At 35.6% G+C, this 14291-nt stretch overlaps 6 protein-coding genes, 1 long non-coding RNA gene and 1 pseudogene across 8 annotated transcripts; 4 read left to right on the top strand and 4 right to left on the bottom strand.

Moving 5' to 3' along the window:
- Positions 1-320: 320 nt before the first annotated feature.
- LOC148763407 (uncharacterized) lies at positions 321-1034 on the bottom strand. The gene has a single exon (XM_088805659.1). It carries the CDS (start codon positions 944-946, stop codon positions 590-592), a length of 357 nt encoding a protein of 118 aa, XP_088661785.1. The 5' UTR covers positions 947-1034; the 3' UTR covers positions 321-589.
- Positions 1035-1654: 620 nt separating this feature from the next.
- Positions 1655-2592, top strand: LOC18603580 (major allergen Pru ar 1-like). The gene is made up of 2 exons (XM_007035638.3): positions 1655-2026; positions 2117-2592. The coding sequence occupies exons 1-2, from the start codon at positions 1696-1698 to the stop codon at positions 2413-2415; spliced, it is 630 nt and encodes a 209-aa protein (XP_007035700.3). The 5' UTR covers positions 1655-1695; the 3' UTR covers positions 2416-2592.
- Positions 2593-4116: 1524 nt separating this feature from the next.
- Positions 4117-4954, bottom strand: LOC18603578 (major allergen Pru ar 1-like). The gene is made up of 2 exons (XM_088805955.1): positions 4697-4954; positions 4117-4606 (listed from the first exon to the last, which is right to left on the bottom strand). The coding sequence occupies exons 1-2, from the start codon at positions 4882-4884 to the stop codon at positions 4312-4314; spliced, it is 483 nt and encodes a 160-aa protein (XP_088662081.1). The 5' UTR covers positions 4885-4954; the 3' UTR covers positions 4117-4311.
- Positions 4955-5990: 1036 nt separating this feature from the next.
- Positions 5991-6829, top strand: LOC18603577 (major allergen Pru ar 1-like). Its single transcript, XM_007035635.3, has 2 exons — positions 5991-6272; positions 6379-6829. Exons 1-2 carry the CDS (start codon positions 6089-6091, stop codon positions 6675-6677), a joined length of 483 nt encoding a protein of 160 aa, XP_007035697.1. The 5' UTR covers positions 5991-6088; the 3' UTR covers positions 6678-6829.
- Positions 6830-8213: 1384 nt separating this feature from the next.
- Positions 8214-8991, bottom strand: LOC18603576 (major allergen Pru ar 1-like). The gene is made up of 2 exons (XM_088805329.1): positions 8738-8991; positions 8214-8643 (listed from the first exon to the last, which is right to left on the bottom strand). The coding sequence occupies exons 1-2, from the start codon at positions 8923-8925 to the stop codon at positions 8349-8351; spliced, it is 483 nt and encodes a 160-aa protein (XP_088661455.1). The 5' UTR covers positions 8926-8991; the 3' UTR covers positions 8214-8348.
- Positions 8992-11370: 2379 nt separating this feature from the next.
- On the bottom strand, positions 11371-11853 carry LOC148763406 (uncharacterized). Its single transcript, XR_016025817.1, has 2 exons — positions 11780-11853; positions 11371-11629 (listed from the first exon to the last, which is right to left on the bottom strand). It is a non-coding gene; the product is annotated as an uncharacterized LOC148763406 (long non-coding RNA).
- On the top strand, positions 11793-12672 carry LOC108661749 (major allergen Pru ar 1-like; annotated as a pseudogene). The gene is made up of 2 exons (XR_016025816.1): positions 11793-12107; positions 12221-12672. The product of XR_016025816.1 is annotated as a major allergen Pru ar 1-like (transcript).
- A 685-nt stretch (positions 12673-13357) lies between these two features.
- LOC18603574 (major allergen Pru ar 1-like) lies at positions 13358-14245 on the top strand. The gene is made up of 2 exons (XM_007035631.3): positions 13358-13642; positions 13749-14245. The coding sequence occupies exons 1-2, from the start codon at positions 13459-13461 to the stop codon at positions 14045-14047; spliced, it is 483 nt and encodes a 160-aa protein (XP_007035693.2). The 5' UTR covers positions 13358-13458; the 3' UTR covers positions 14048-14245.
- Positions 14246-14291: the final 46 nt, after the last annotated feature.

Raw genomic sequence — 14291 nt, 5'->3', positions numbered from 1 at the left:
TATCAAGAACGAGAAGCCATGGTATTAACTTCATATCAATATTTTGAGTTTCAAAAAAAAAATATTCATATCAATTTGCATCTGTTATGTTTTAAAAAGGGTCTTATTGCACGTAGCAGGGGAATCATTTTTCCACTGTTTCCATTGGTGTTTCAGCAACTGAGTAGATTTTTATGTTAACCAATAAACATTTCGCCTCTCAAAATGATCTTTTCTTTACTATTCTTGGATAAAATGCAGTCCGATGTAAAAAACACGTGTAATATACCATAACTATGAGGACACAAACATGTCATTCAAGAGGATTACGGAAATTAATAGGAGAGAAAAGAACATAATCCGATCTACATTTTATTTAATACAGGAGTAACTCAAGCACTGCCATTAATAGAAGAAAACCCTCACACTGACACTACTCTCACATTAAACCACATGGAAAAAGAAGAAATCCTTAAAACTACACCTCCCAAGATACAAGAAAACAAGTATAAAACTATAAATCAGAGAGGCATGCAACTGTATATCAAATCAAACCAATCGTATATATGGGTACAAACTTTATTCAATGCTGAATGTGAAATGAACAAACTCATGGGCTAGAGGGTGCAGGAGGTGGGGGCAAGAAAGGAATAGAGGGAATCGTGGTTGGGATTGTGGGGATTGAAGGCATGCTTGGCAATGGGGGCAGAGTCACCTTTGGGGCAGAAGGCAAGTTTGGCAAGCTAGGAAGTGGAGGCAGTGTTCCACGATTTGGGAAAGATGGTTGGGTAGTTGGCAAGTTTGGAAGTGTGGGCTGTGGCAGATTGGGGATAGAAGGGAATGATGGCATTGCTGTTCCAGGCAGAGTTGGCAATTGCTGAAGCTTTCGAGCTGCTAGGCTAACCTCGATGTTCGAAAATGACAATGCAATGAAGAAAGCCAAAAGGAAACATTTTAAAGAGGCCATTTTGCTACAAGCAAAGTTCAAGACCTTACAAGAATTGAAACAGGTGGGCTGTATGTGGTAAGACAATAATGTTTAGTTGAGTTTAACTGAGTATTGAATGGGGAAAACAGGGGACTAGTCTTGAGGTATATATAGGAAGAGCAGCATGAATTGTTAATTAAGAAAATCTTGAAGTACACCTTATTTTTTTTCTTTTTTAAATTTGTTCTCCTAGTTAGTTCACCTTCTCACCATTTTCATTGACAAATAGAACATTTGTGGTTTGACTGCTTTTTGTGGTTGGCTATAAGAGTTAAATAACTACACATTATAATAAGTAATTTAATCGAATTAGGATATCAAACTTCTACTTGATCTAATTGGTGGGTAATCTAATCTCAGTTCAAAACCATTTCAGAAGCCACAATGACAGCCATTCGTGTCCAGTAATCTTTGCAGGATCAGGATTAATAATTTATGTAAATACTAGTTGGCTGCAGCTGCTTTCCAGGAGAAGTTACCCATTGTTGGAAACCAGCTATAGCCTGTAAGGACAAAATCATCACGTTTCATGGACTGTGTTAGTCCTACGTTAGCTTGTTGCCCTTGAACCAGTTAATCATAAATCATCCGAGATATTCCTAGTATTTTTCATTGAGAAAAATACAGGCTACTGTTCCTGGCTTTATCATTACTTTCTTCTGACCAATTGATTGAGATTGTTTAGTAAGAGATGGGTGGCCATATGTTCTTCTAGATTTGAGAAAAATATGATTCATTTCTTTCATACATGGAAAATTTTGCATAGCTTTATTTGTATAAGTACCACCTCCATTTCTCGTATTTGTCACACGACTCAAAGAGAAAACTCCTTTAAACAATTAATTCTCTTATCTCTTTCTTCTACTAACTCGATCATGGGTGTTTTCACTTATGAAATGAAGGTTGCCACGGTGATCCCTCCCGCAAGGATGTTCCAGGCCTTCGTCCTTGATTCGGACAACCTCATTCCCAAGATCCTGCCACAAGCTATTAAGAGTGTTGAAACCCTGGAAGGAGATGGAGGGGCTGGAACTGCCAAGCAAGTGAACTTTGGCGAAGGCTAGTTTCACAATATTTCTCGATTTTTCTCTTTAAACATTTCGATAGTGCAAATGTTTTACAAGTGATTTTTGTTTTCAATTTTTACAGGCAGTCAGTTCAAGACAGTGAAGAACAGGATTGATGGGATTGACAAAGAGAAATTCACGTACAGCTACACCGTCATCGAGGGTGATGCCCTGATGAACACACTCGAGAAAATCTGTAATGAGATCAAATTCCAGGCGTCACCTGAGGGCGGATCCATCTGCAAGAGCAGCAGCACTTACTATACCATCGGTGACATTGAGATCAAGGATGAGGAAATCAAGTCTGGCAAGGAAAAGGCCTCGGGAATGTTCAAGGCTGTGGAAGCTCACCTCTTGGCAAATCCTGATACCTACAATTAGGCCAAACTTTAATTAATTTATGCCTGTAATGTCATATTGAAATTGATGTGTGTTTGTCTTATTTTCCTTTTGAATGAGAGTGGTCTTTGTAATTTCTTTTGCCTTGTCGCCTTCGGCTGGGCTAATAAGAGCTTTCAAGCTAATGAATTAATGAATTGTCTTGGTTTTCAATACAAATATATAAACAAAAAAAAGAGCATTTTACGACCATTCAATTTATTATTTAATTTAATTAAATGAGAATATATATAAAAGAATAAAAATATATAATACTACATACTAACAGAGATTGAAAGAGATAGTTCAATTGCAAAATCCAACTTTAATTTTATTATTGATAAACTTATTATATTAAATAATTAAAATATTTGACATTTTGTTTTAGTTTTTGAGATTTACGTTATGTGGTAAATGCCGTTAAACATCACAGAAATTGAAAAGAAAAAATGAAAAAGTAAGAATGAGCAATGAAAAAAACAGTAAGGACTCAAGTCTTTGGGGTCCCAACTTGGATGGGTTGGAGGTTAAAGAAATCAACTGATGGAAATGCTAAACGTAAATCACCATAAATATATTCTTTTATGAACTCGGGATGGAAACTTGAAAATCATGTAAAATAATAAAAAAGGGTAGTTAGCCAATTGATTTTTTTTTTTTGAATAGCTTAGTCAATTGAATTAAATTAAAACATAAAAAATATTAATTTTTTAATGATTAAACTCTACTTAAATTTTTAGTGATGTTAACTTTTTTTTACATGACAACTTGTAATTTTTTTTTCAATTAACATCTTGATAATAGATTACATAGTTAATTTTGCTCAGTTTTAGAAAAAAAATCCAAAAGTTATTTATTAAGAAAAAAAATCACAAGGTGCTAGATAAAGGTTGGGAAAAATAGATTCCTCGTTGTAGAACAAAATCAAAACTAATGACATTATTATTATTTATGAAAATTTTGAATACATGTAAAGATATAATCTAAATAAAAATATCAAAAAGATTTTACACCATCCCATCAAACTGTTCTTTTTCTTTTGTTGTGATTAGATAAGAGAGTCTCCCAAGCTTGACGAACGATCTTGAAAGCATCCTCAGTCGCGATTGAATTATGCTTGTCAGGATGGATCAAGAGCGCCACTTCTTTATAATGTTTCTTAATCGTAGCCGCATCAACAGAAGAACAATCTTCGATAAAGAGAATTGAATATAGGACTTCAGTATCATCTACCTTCATCTTCTGGCAAAGGCTTAGCATCGAATCAAACTTATGAACAAGATAGGCTATAATGTATTTTTGAACCATTCGTAAATCAGGGTCCAAATCAAGTGCTGCGAATCCTTATTGGATGGCCTTGTTGATATTTCCCAACTTAAAGTATTCTTCTGCAGCTGCTTTGGCATTTTCAGCAGCGATTTGTGTGAGTTGAGGTTGACAAAGGCCTTGGAGACGAAAATCAGCCATGATAGTATAATTTCTTCTAAAAAAGTAAAAAATTGAGATTTAAGAATGATTGAAATTTTGGTAAGTTATAAAAAGGGTATTTATATTGATTGGAACTTAGCTTGAAAAGAAAGCTAATTTTTTTGAGTTATAAGATGAATCAAACTCAGCTTCAAAATCAAGCTAACTTTTGTTTAGTTTGAAAAAAAGGGATAGAATCGGGATTTGAGTTAGTGATAATTTAATTGGAAAAAAAAGAGAGGGAAAGGTTATTTATTTGTATTGAAAACCAAGACAATTCATTAATTACTTAGCTTGAAAGCTCTTATTAGCCCAGCCAAAGGCGACAAGGCAAAAGAAATTACAAAGACCGCTCTCATTCAAAAGGAAAATAAGACAAACACACATCAATTTCAATATGACATTACGGGCATAAATTAATTAGAGTTTGGCCTAATTGTAGGCATCAGGATTTGCCAAGAGGTGAGCTTCCACAGCCTTGAACATTCCCAAGGCCTTTTCCTTGCCAGACTTGATTTCCTCATCCTTGATCTCAATGTCACCGATGGTATAGTAAGTGCTGCTGCTCTTGCAGATGGATCCGCCCTCAGGTGACGCCTGGAATTTGATCTCATTACAGATTTTCTCGAGTGTGCTCATCAGGGCATCACCCTCGATCACGGTGTAGCTGTACGTGAATTTCTCTTTGTCAATCCCATCAATCCTGTTCTTCACTGTCTTGAACTGGCTGCCTGTAAAAATTGAAAACGAAAATCACTTGTAAAACATTTGTACTATCGAAATGTTCAGGGAGAAAAATCGAGAAATATTGTGAAACTAGCCTTCGCCAAAGTTCACTTGCTTGACAGTTCCAGCCCCTCCATCTCCTTCCAGGGTTTCAACGCTCTTAATAGCTTGTGGCAGGATCTTGGGAATGAGGTTGTCCGAATCAAGGACGAAGGCCTGGAACATCCTTGCGGGAGGGATCACCGTAGCAACCTCCATTTCATATGTGAAAACACCCATGATCGAGTTAGTAGAGGAAAGAGATAAGAGAATTAATTGTTTAAAGGAGTTTTCTCTTTAAGTCGTGTGACAAATACGAGAAATGGAGGTGGTATTTATACAAATAAAGCTATATAAAATTTTCCATGTATGAAAGAAATGAATCATATTTTTCTCAAATCTAGAAGAACATATGGCCGCCCATCTCTTACTAAACAATCTCAATCAATTGGTCAGAAGAACGTAATGATTAAGTCAAGAACAGTAGCCTGAATTTTTTCAATGAAAAATACTAGGAATATCTCGGATGATCTATGATTAACTAGTTCAATTGCTGTCAGGATATGTATTTGTTCAGAGTTGATTACAAAAAATGGGTTTGATTTCTAATGAGCAGAAAAAGTTTTTCTTGTTCCCCTGAGAAAAATTTAGTGATGAAAATTTCACTGCCTGGGTTAAATTAATCTTTCTGAACCTTTTTGACCATGCATCATTAGAAAAGATGGTCATTTTTATAGTAATTAATTCCAAAGTCTTAATATTTGACCATTCTCATGAGGTGCAGATATGGCTAGAAATGATCTGTTTAGACAGCGAGATGGACTGTCAATCTAATTTTCTCAAGGTTTCTATTTCTTCATGCTATTGACATTCATGCATCATCAAGGTAATACTTTGCCATATATCTTACCGATTATATGTAAAGGAATACTTGCATTGCCATAAATCTTATGATAATGAACTAGTAAACCAAGTTACCATTTTTCTTCGCTCTTAATTATATTGAAATTCTGCAGCCTGTTTTGATCCCAAATGGCCCCATGGGCACCATTTTGGTCAAATGTAATTGTTTCATGATCCTATATACCTTTTCTCTTCTAGATGTCTAAACCACTTAATATCAAGCAAATATATGGCAGAGGTCGGTACCACATTTAAAATGATCAATTGGAGATTTACTATAATAATTATTCTTCTCATGCAGGGTGCTTCCTTTGACTAGTGCAAATTCTTTGAAAAGTAGCAACTGTTTCCTATTCATAATTGGATTTTTTTTCCCACTAAAAATTGAAGAAATTGTATTGTTAAGCTTCAATGCTCAGTCTATAAATATCATCTTAGTTCTCACTTCTTCCCACACCTCAATCACTCAGTTAATCCTCCCCTTTTCTCTCTCTGTTTCTCTTCCTTGAGTTGAACATTTCCAAACTCTTAGCTTAGCATCATGGGTGTTGTCACTTATGAGATGGAGGTTGCTACCTCAATCCCCCCAGCCAAGATGTTCAAGGCCTTTGTTCTTGATTCTGACAATCTTATCCCTAAGGTTGTGCCACAGGCAATCAAGAGCTCTGAGCTCCTTGAAGGAGATGGTGGGCCGGGAAGTATCAAGAAGATTACTTTTGGTGAAGGTTAGTTTGCATCATAACTACTTCAGTTTTCATTTCTTGCCACTACTTCAAAGTAAATTATTCAAAATAATAAATGCTTTATTGATTTGGTTGGCAACAAATGCAGGCAGCCAATTCAAGTATGTGAAGCACAAGGTTGAAGGAATAGACAAAGAGAATTTCTCATACAGTTACAGTGTGATCGAAGGTGATGCTTTGATGAATACACTTGAGAAGATCAGTTACGAGACCAAGTTTGTTGCAGGCCCAGATGGAGGATCAGTTTGCAAGAGCACCAGCAAGTATTATACCATTGGTGACATTGAGATCAAGGAAGAGCAAATTAAGGCAGGGAAAGAAAGGGCCTTGGGAATGTACAAGGCTGTTGAAGCTTACCTCTTGGCAAATCCTGATGCCTACAACTAAATTTCCTTTCCGCTCCTGCTTGCTGTTCTTCATGTCATCCGTTTTTAATGATGTGATTTAATTTTTATATTCCCTTGGTTGGTTAAATAAGATTGGTCCCTGAGTGTGATCATTTGTATTTCATTATAATTTAAAGAGTTTGAGTTGTATAATCTTTGATATATGAAACAACAAACATGTCAATGTTTTACTTGCAAAAAATTTTGGTTAACCTGCAATATTGGCATTCATTTTATTTTGTATGTTGAAAAATCACATAATTTTCATAGGAGGATTGATGTCCACAAATCCCAAGTCTCTGCTGCTTTTATTTAACACAAGGCATTGCCATTATGTTCAATTTATAGAAGATATGCATTGACTTGCGGGGGTAGTTGTGCCACTTAACATTAAAAAATTAGGGGTTATTTGCTAACATTATTAATATAAAGAATAAAGAAAAAAAAAAGGAAAAATATAGAAAAAAGAAAAGGATAATTAACAAACGTTTCAGGGCAAAAGAAGAAATTGGAAGGGCTTCTCTTCTTTTTCGAATGTTTGTGGGAGAGAGGAAAAGGAAAAAGGGTGGGGTTCGAGGTTTCAATCTCGGAGCGCTGGTACGTTTGGGGTGGGTGAGCGGGTTCCGTGCGGTTGAGTTCTCTCCTTTTTGTTCTTCGTGCAGTCTGCTTGTGATTGATCACTCCTCTGGTTTTTGAGAGTGGAGAGGTTGGTCCCGTTTTGAACAGTTGCTGTTGGATTCGGGGGACAGGGGGGAGAGTGAGAGATTGAATTGCCCTTCTGATTTTAAGACTTTTCCTATGGTTTTTATGGAATGATCTGGTTGATGGAAGAGATGAGAGAACCTTTTTTTTTTTGTTTTTTTGGTCTATGGCCTTTATAAGGTCATTGAGGAGAGTAGGTTAGGACACTCATGGTGCATGGTCTTCATGTCCGTGCTCCTGGGATTGTTTATCTTAGTACTTGTTTATTAGGAAGTTCTCTTGCGTCCTGTCCAAAAACAGGGGCTTGTCGAGAGATCTGCTTCTCATAGGCTTTTTCTTGTGAATTCCTTTGTAGGATCCTTTGTTTTTGGTTGACCTTGTTAGGATCCCGTACTGATTTTGCTTGCTGCCTTTGTTTGATGTCCAGTGTCACTTTTGCAATTGTAAAGTAAATTTAACACAAACGTTATTTGTTAATTAAATTAAAAACTTGTTATGACATTATCGATGATGGAAGAATAAATTTTATTTTTTTAAAAGAAATATTTTTTACTATAACAATACTTCAGCATAAGTTGAATTCTTTATATTTTTTGTACCCTAAAATTGACTCATTTAATAATAATTAATGTGAAATTGTTGAAAAGCAATGCCTGAATCTGTGGTTTTTTCTCTAAACACCAAAAGTCACACCGGTCAACATTTATAGACTGTTGAAGGTTGAGACCCGAAGATGTCACTGTTTATTCTTTGCATGGTGAAAATGAAAAAGAAAACCATATATATATATATATATATATATATATATATCATCAAATATTGTAAAAGCGTTATAACCAAATTTAATATTAATTCCTGATGAACATTGCAAGATATCACACTGAGAAGCTCTTATTAGGCACCTATGCCCCCATGGAAAACCATGCTAAACATAGGACAATCATTCAACCATATTCAAACACAATGCAGCCTAATTATAGGCATCAGGGTTTGCCAAGAGGTAAGCTTCGATTGCTTTGAACATCCCCGATGCCTTCTCTTTTCCAGCCTTTATTTCCTCCTCCTTGATATTGATGTCACCAATGGTGTAGTAACTGCTGCTGCTCTTGCACACAGACCCTCCATCAGATGCTTCCTCGAATTTGATCTCGTTGGAGATTTTTTCCAGTGTGTCCATCAGAGCATCACCCTCGATCACAGTGTAGCGGCAGGTGAAATTTTCTTGGTCAATCCCATCGATCCTCTGCTTCGTGTATTTGAACTGGCTGCCTGCAGGAAATACACACCAAAAACTTGTTTCAACAATGTTAATTCTGTTCTTAATAAAAAAAAAAATTTGTTGGGAAAGGAAATGTGAACTAGCCTTCGCCAAAGTTAACTTGCTTGATGGTTCCAGCCCCTCCATCTCCCTCAAGGGTAACAACACTCTTGATAGCCTGTGGCAAAATTTTTGGGATGAGGTTGTCAGAGTCAAGAACAAATGCCTTGAACATCTTGGCCGGTGGGATTGTTGTGGCAACCTCCATTTCATAAGTCACAACACCCATGGTGATGTAGAAGCTTGCAAATGATAGCAGAACTGGGAATGAAAAGGAGTGAGGAATTGATTGTTTATGAGTTCCTGAGCTGTGGAGATGTAAGAGCTAAATGCGGTATTTATAGATGATGAGGATCCAGGTCAGCCTGTGTGAAAGAGCTGAATTGTCTTTCTATTCTTTTTTAAGATGGACATAGCCATGCATTTCTAACCAAAGACTTTCAATGAAGTTAAAGGAAACTTCTAACGTAAGAGAAAAAAAAAAGCATCGGCCCTACAGTGCTACAGAGGGTTGATCCGGGGGCCTCCTCATTGTTTGGGATAAGTCCTTTTTTTCACAGAATACTGTTACCATTCGTAACAGGTTTCTCACTAACTTTAGCGTTGGTGTTGATAAAGAGCCTATAAGACGAGACGTGGAGCGTTGCTGTCTATCGGTGCCTTCCTTCCAGGTGTACGCTATGTATTTAGTATTACGTTTTATGTGCAGCTCTGCCTTCGTGTACGTGGAATGTATTCCTTGATGCTCCTTTTCTTTCTGCATATTAATGTTATAGCTTTTAATTTGATCCAAGTAATTAATCAAATCTGAAGTTCCTTGCTATGATATTCTCTCTGCATACATGTAAGCATTTTTCAATAAATCTCTCAAGCAAGTATGTAGCAGAGCTCGGCACCACATTTAAAATGATTAATTGGAGATTTACTATGATAATTATTCTTCTCATGCAGGGTGCTTTCTTTGACTAGTGCAAATTCTTTGAAAAGTAGTAACTGTTTCGTGGTCACAACTGCATATTTTTTTCCAATTAAAAATTGAAGAAATCGAATTGTTAAGCTTCAGAGCTTACCTCTTGGCAAATCCTGATGCCTACAACTAGCTTGCCTTTCAGTTCCTTCTTGTTGTTCTTCATGTCATCAGTTTTTAATGGTGTGATCATCTGTATTTCATTATAATTAAAGAGTTTGGATTGTATTATCTTTGATATATGAAATGATAATCAAGGGTTACTTGAAAAAAGTTTAGGTTAATATGCAATTTACAAATTAAATTTGTTTTTCTTTGTAAATCTTTTGAGTTGAATTAAGAGCAATGGAATCCAAATCCCACCTCTTTCCAATACATTAACTTAAATGTTTGACAAATATTGATTTAGTTTTTTAAAATTTCCATATAAATTGATATGGGCAATGAGACTAATTAAGTCCTCCACTTTCTATGACAGAATGATTACTTTGTAGAAGTAGGCAAAGACTTAGTAAATAACCTTTCCCTCTTTTTTTTTTTTATCAAGTCATCACTAACTTAAATCCCGATTTTACCCTTCTTTTCAAATCAAACAAAATTTAGCTTGATTTTGAAGTTGAGTTGGTTGATTCATCCTATAACTCAAATAAATTAGCTTTATTTTGAAGCCAAATTCCCATCAATATAAATACCATTTTTTATAACTCACAAAAATCTCAATCATTCTTAAATATCAATTTTTTCATTTTCTTTGAAAAAATTGTATTATCATAATTGATTTTTATCTTCAAGGTCTCTGCCAATCTCAACTTATGCAAACCGCTGCGAAACATGCCAAAGCAGTTACAGAAGAATACGAGAAATATCGGCAAAGCCATCCAACAAGGATTCGCAGCACTTGATTTGAACCCTGAGTTACGAATGGTCCAAAAATACACTGCAGCTTATCTCGTTCACAAGTTTGATTTGATGCTATGCTTTTGCCAGGAGATGAAGATGGACGATACTGAAGTCCTATATTCGATTCTTTTTATCGAAGATTGTTTTTCTGTTGATGCTGGTACGATCAAAAAACATTATAAGGAAGTGGCACTCTTGGTTCATCCTGACAAGAATGATTTGATCGCGGCTGAGGAGGCTTTCAAGATTATCCGTAAAGCTTGGGAGACTCTCTTATTTGATCATAATAAAAGAAGAATAACTTGATGGGATGAAGTTGAATCTTCTTTTTTTTTTATTCAAATTATATCTTTACATGTACTCAAAACTTTTAGAAATAATAATATAGTTAGTTCTGATTTTGTTATGATTTTATTTTTTTAAGATTCAATTTAGTTTGATTCCTCACTCCAATTTAACAATTAATCATAATTATGATTAAGAATGGATGACAACATCGGATAGACCAAAGACATCTTTATTGCTTTTAGAGAATATTTACCAACTATTTCATTGAAACTATTAATTTGTTTAAAGTATAAAATTGCTGGTCTAACTCTTAATTACATACCAACAAGTAACAAAATTCAGGATCTTTATTCTTGAGATTTTGAAATCCTGTAAGTTATTCTTCCAAAAACACCAAACTATGGATTTAATAAAAACAATACATTTAAAACCAATAACGGGGATTTTTGACTAATGAAAGTAAACAAAACTAAGAATTTGGTACGATAAGAATATTACACAATCTGTCAGCAGTAAGAGGAGAGAAATATGCTGAAGAGCTGTCTTAAATTAAGAACATAGAAGCAGGTCTTATGAGATAATTATCACAATTTACCATAAAAACATACTTATGAGATAAGAATAACAGCTCTCAAGTACCTACAAGTTCCTGGTAGTCCAAGTACATGAACTCGAGGTCTTTTGTGCTTAAAATATTAGAGTTCTTTCCTTTTATTCTTCTTCTGACATTGGCTGCTTTCAAGATCCATCAATTTGTTCTTTATAGTAAGCTTGACTGCTGCATATTAAAGAATATGTAAGGTCAGTACACAAACCAGAATCAAATGGAGGTTTTATTAGGTGCTTTCTGGACTAGATTACGAATTTTCAATTGATAACTGATTACATTGTAAAACTGAAACCATTCAATAGCATATAAACAAATCACCCGGCTAGCTACATTCAGAAATGCTATCCTTCATGCTCAGTCTATAAATACTACAGCTTCAGGTTCACATCTCCACACCACAACAATCAATCAATTCTCTTTTCACTCTTCCTTTGATCATTTCCCAGATCACTAGCAATCATCATGGGTGTTTTCACATACGAATCTGAGGTTGTTACTACAATCCCACCAGCCAAGATGTTTAAGGCTTGTATCCTTGATGGCGACAAGCTCATTCCCAAGGTTGTTCCTCAGGCTTTTAAGAGTGTTGAGTACATTGAAGGCAATGGTGAGCCTGGAAGCATCAAGAAAGTTACTTTTGGAGAAGGTTAGTTACTACATATGCAACAAAAATACTGCGAATAACATATTGAATTAGAAATTAGAAGTGTTTCATTTGCCTCTAATAACCATACTCTATATTTGCCTTTCTACATGCAGGAAGCCAATTCAATTACATGAAGCAGAAGGTAGAAGCACTAGACAAAGAAAATTTCGTGTATAGTTGCAGTGTGATCGAAGGCGATGCTTTGATGAACATGCTTGAGAAAATCACTTACGAGACCAAGTTAGAGCCCTCACCAGCTGGGGGATCCCTATGTAAGACTACTAGTAAGTATTTACACCAAAGGTGACTTTGAGCTCAAGGAAGAAGGAGTCAAGGCAGGCAAAGAAAAGCCCTTGGGAATGTTCAAGGCTGTTGAAGCCTACCTCCTGGCAAATCCTGGTGCCTACTAAAAATCCCAATATTGAGATAGCATCTACTTCAATGATCATACAAATGTGCTTGAGTAAGAGAGTTGCCTTTTCCTTTTTTACTACTTGTAAGCTTTTGCAGTTGTTGGTCCATGTGACCTTCAGATTGCTAATAAGAGTTCATGATTTGTCGAGAATACCGGGAAGCTTGAACTGTAAATGTCAACTGCAATACTAAATAAAGGATCATGGTCAAAATTTACTAAAAGATTGTTGTGTGGTCAAGCCACCCGGTGTGAATGATTTGTCATTATCTTCACCTTTCATCTTTAGATAGTCCAAGTCTTTGTGCTTTTTTTTTTTTTTCTCTTTTGGTGTTTCTTTTCTCACTTATGATAATGAACTAGTAAACCAAGTTACCGTCTTTCTTTGTTCTGATAACAAAATGGTCAAATGGAATTGTTTCATCATCCTTCCTTCTAGATGTCTAAACCGATTAATTAATATCATAAATTGTTTGTTTATTTGGTCACCGCAAGTGTGTGCAGAAAAAGTAATATTTGTTAAGCTTTTATTAATTATCCAAGTAATTAATCAAATCTGAAGCTTTCCTTGCTATGATATTCTCTCTGCATACATGTAAGCATTTTTTAATAAATATCAAGCAAATATATGGCAGAGGTCGGTACCACATTTAAAATGATCAATTGGAGATTTACTATAATAATTATTCTTCTCATGCAGGGTGCTTTCTTTGACTAGTGCAAATTCTTTGAAAGGTAGTAACTATTTCCTATTCATAATTGGACTTTTTTCCCACTAAAAATTGAAGAAATTGAATTGTTAAGCTTCAAAGCTCAGTCTATAAATATGATCTTAGTTCTCACTTCTTCCCACAGCTCAATCACTCAGTTAATTCTCCCCTTTTCTCTCTCTGTTTGTCTTCCTTGATTTGAACATTTCCAAACTCCTAGTTTGGCATCATGGGTGTTGTCACTTATGAAATGGAGGTTGCTACCTCAATCCCCCCAGCCAAGATGTTCAAGGCCTTTGTTCTTGATGCTGACAATCTTATCCCCAAGGTTGTGCCACAGGCAATCAAGAGCTCTGAGCTCCTTGAAGGAGATGGTGGGCCTGGAAGTATCAAGAAGATTACTTTTGGTGAAGGTTAGTTTGTATCATAACTACTTCAGTTTTCATTTCTTGCCACTACTTCAAAATAAATTATTCAAAATAACATATGCTTTATTGATTTGCATGGCAACAAATGCAGGAAGCCAATTCAAGTATGTGAAGCACAAGGTTGAAGGAATAGACAAAGAGAATTTCTCATACAGTTACAGTGTGATCGAAGGTGATGCTTTGATGAATACACTTGAGAAGATCAGTTACGAGACCAAATTTGTTGCAGGCCCAGATGGAGGCTCAGTTTGCAAGAGCACCAGCAAGTATTATACCATTGGTGACATTGAAATCAAGGAAGAGCAAATTAAGGCAGGGAAAGAAAGGGCCTTGGGAATGTACAAGGCTGTTGAAGCTTATCTCTTGGCAAATCCTGATGCCTACAACTAGGTTGCCTTTCAGCTCCAGCTTGCTGTTCTTCGTGTCATCAGTTTTTTAATGTTGTGATTTTTCATATTCCCTTGATTGGCTAAATAAGGTTGGTCCCTGAGTGTGATCATCTGTATTTCATTATAATTAAAGAGGTTGAGTTGTATCATCTTTGATATATGAAATGACAAACAAGTCAATGTTTTACTTGCAACAAAATTTGGTTAACCTGCAGTACTGGTATTCATTTTTGCAGTTTTTCTGA

Source organism: Theobroma cacao, chromosome 4 (assembly GCF_053813885.1).
Source record: "Theobroma cacao isolate CCN51 chromosome 4, ASM5381388v1, whole genome shotgun sequence".
Lineage (NCBI taxonomy): Eukaryota > Viridiplantae > Streptophyta > Magnoliopsida > Malvales > Malvaceae > Theobroma > Theobroma cacao.
Note: the sequence above shows the minus strand (reverse complement) of the source record. Positions and strands in the feature narration are given on the sequence as shown.

Coding starts and splice junctions, on each gene's coding strand:
- LOC148763407 (XM_088805659.1), bottom strand. CDS start 946: ATGGCCTCTTTAAAATGTTTCCTTTTGGCTTTCTTCATTGCATTGTCA.
- LOC18603580 (XM_007035638.3), top strand. CDS start 1,696: ATGATTCATTTCTTTCATACATGGAAAATTTTGCATAGCTTTATTTGT. Junction 2,027..2,116: donor GCAAGTGAACTTTGGCGAAG/GCTAGTTTCACA, acceptor CAATTTTTACAG/GCAGTCAGTTCAAGACAGTG.
- LOC18603578 (XM_088805955.1), bottom strand. CDS start 4,884: ATGGGTGTTTTCACATATGAAATGGAGGTTGCTACGGTGATCCCTCCC. Junction 4,607..4,696: donor GTGAACTTTGGCGAAGGCTA/GTTTCACAATAT, acceptor TTTTACAGGCAG/CCAGTTCAAGACAGTGAAGA.
- LOC18603577 (XM_007035635.3), top strand. CDS start 6,089: ATGGGTGTTGTCACTTATGAGATGGAGGTTGCTACCTCAATCCCCCCA. Junction 6,273..6,378: donor GAAGATTACTTTTGGTGAAG/GTTAGTTTGCAT, acceptor CAACAAATGCAG/GCAGCCAATTCAAGTATGTG.
- LOC18603576 (XM_088805329.1), bottom strand. CDS start 8,925: ATGGGTGTTGTGACTTATGAAATGGAGGTTGCCACAACAATCCCACCG. Junction 8,644..8,737: donor GTTAACTTTGGCGAAGGCTA/GTTCACATTTCC, acceptor TCCTGCAGGCAG/CCAGTTCAAATACACGAAGC.
- LOC18603574 (XM_007035631.3), top strand. CDS start 13,459: ATGGGTGTTGTCACTTATGAAATGGAGGTTGCTACCTCAATCCCCCCA. Junction 13,643..13,748: donor GAAGATTACTTTTGGTGAAG/GTTAGTTTGTAT, acceptor CAACAAATGCAG/GAAGCCAATTCAAGTATGTG.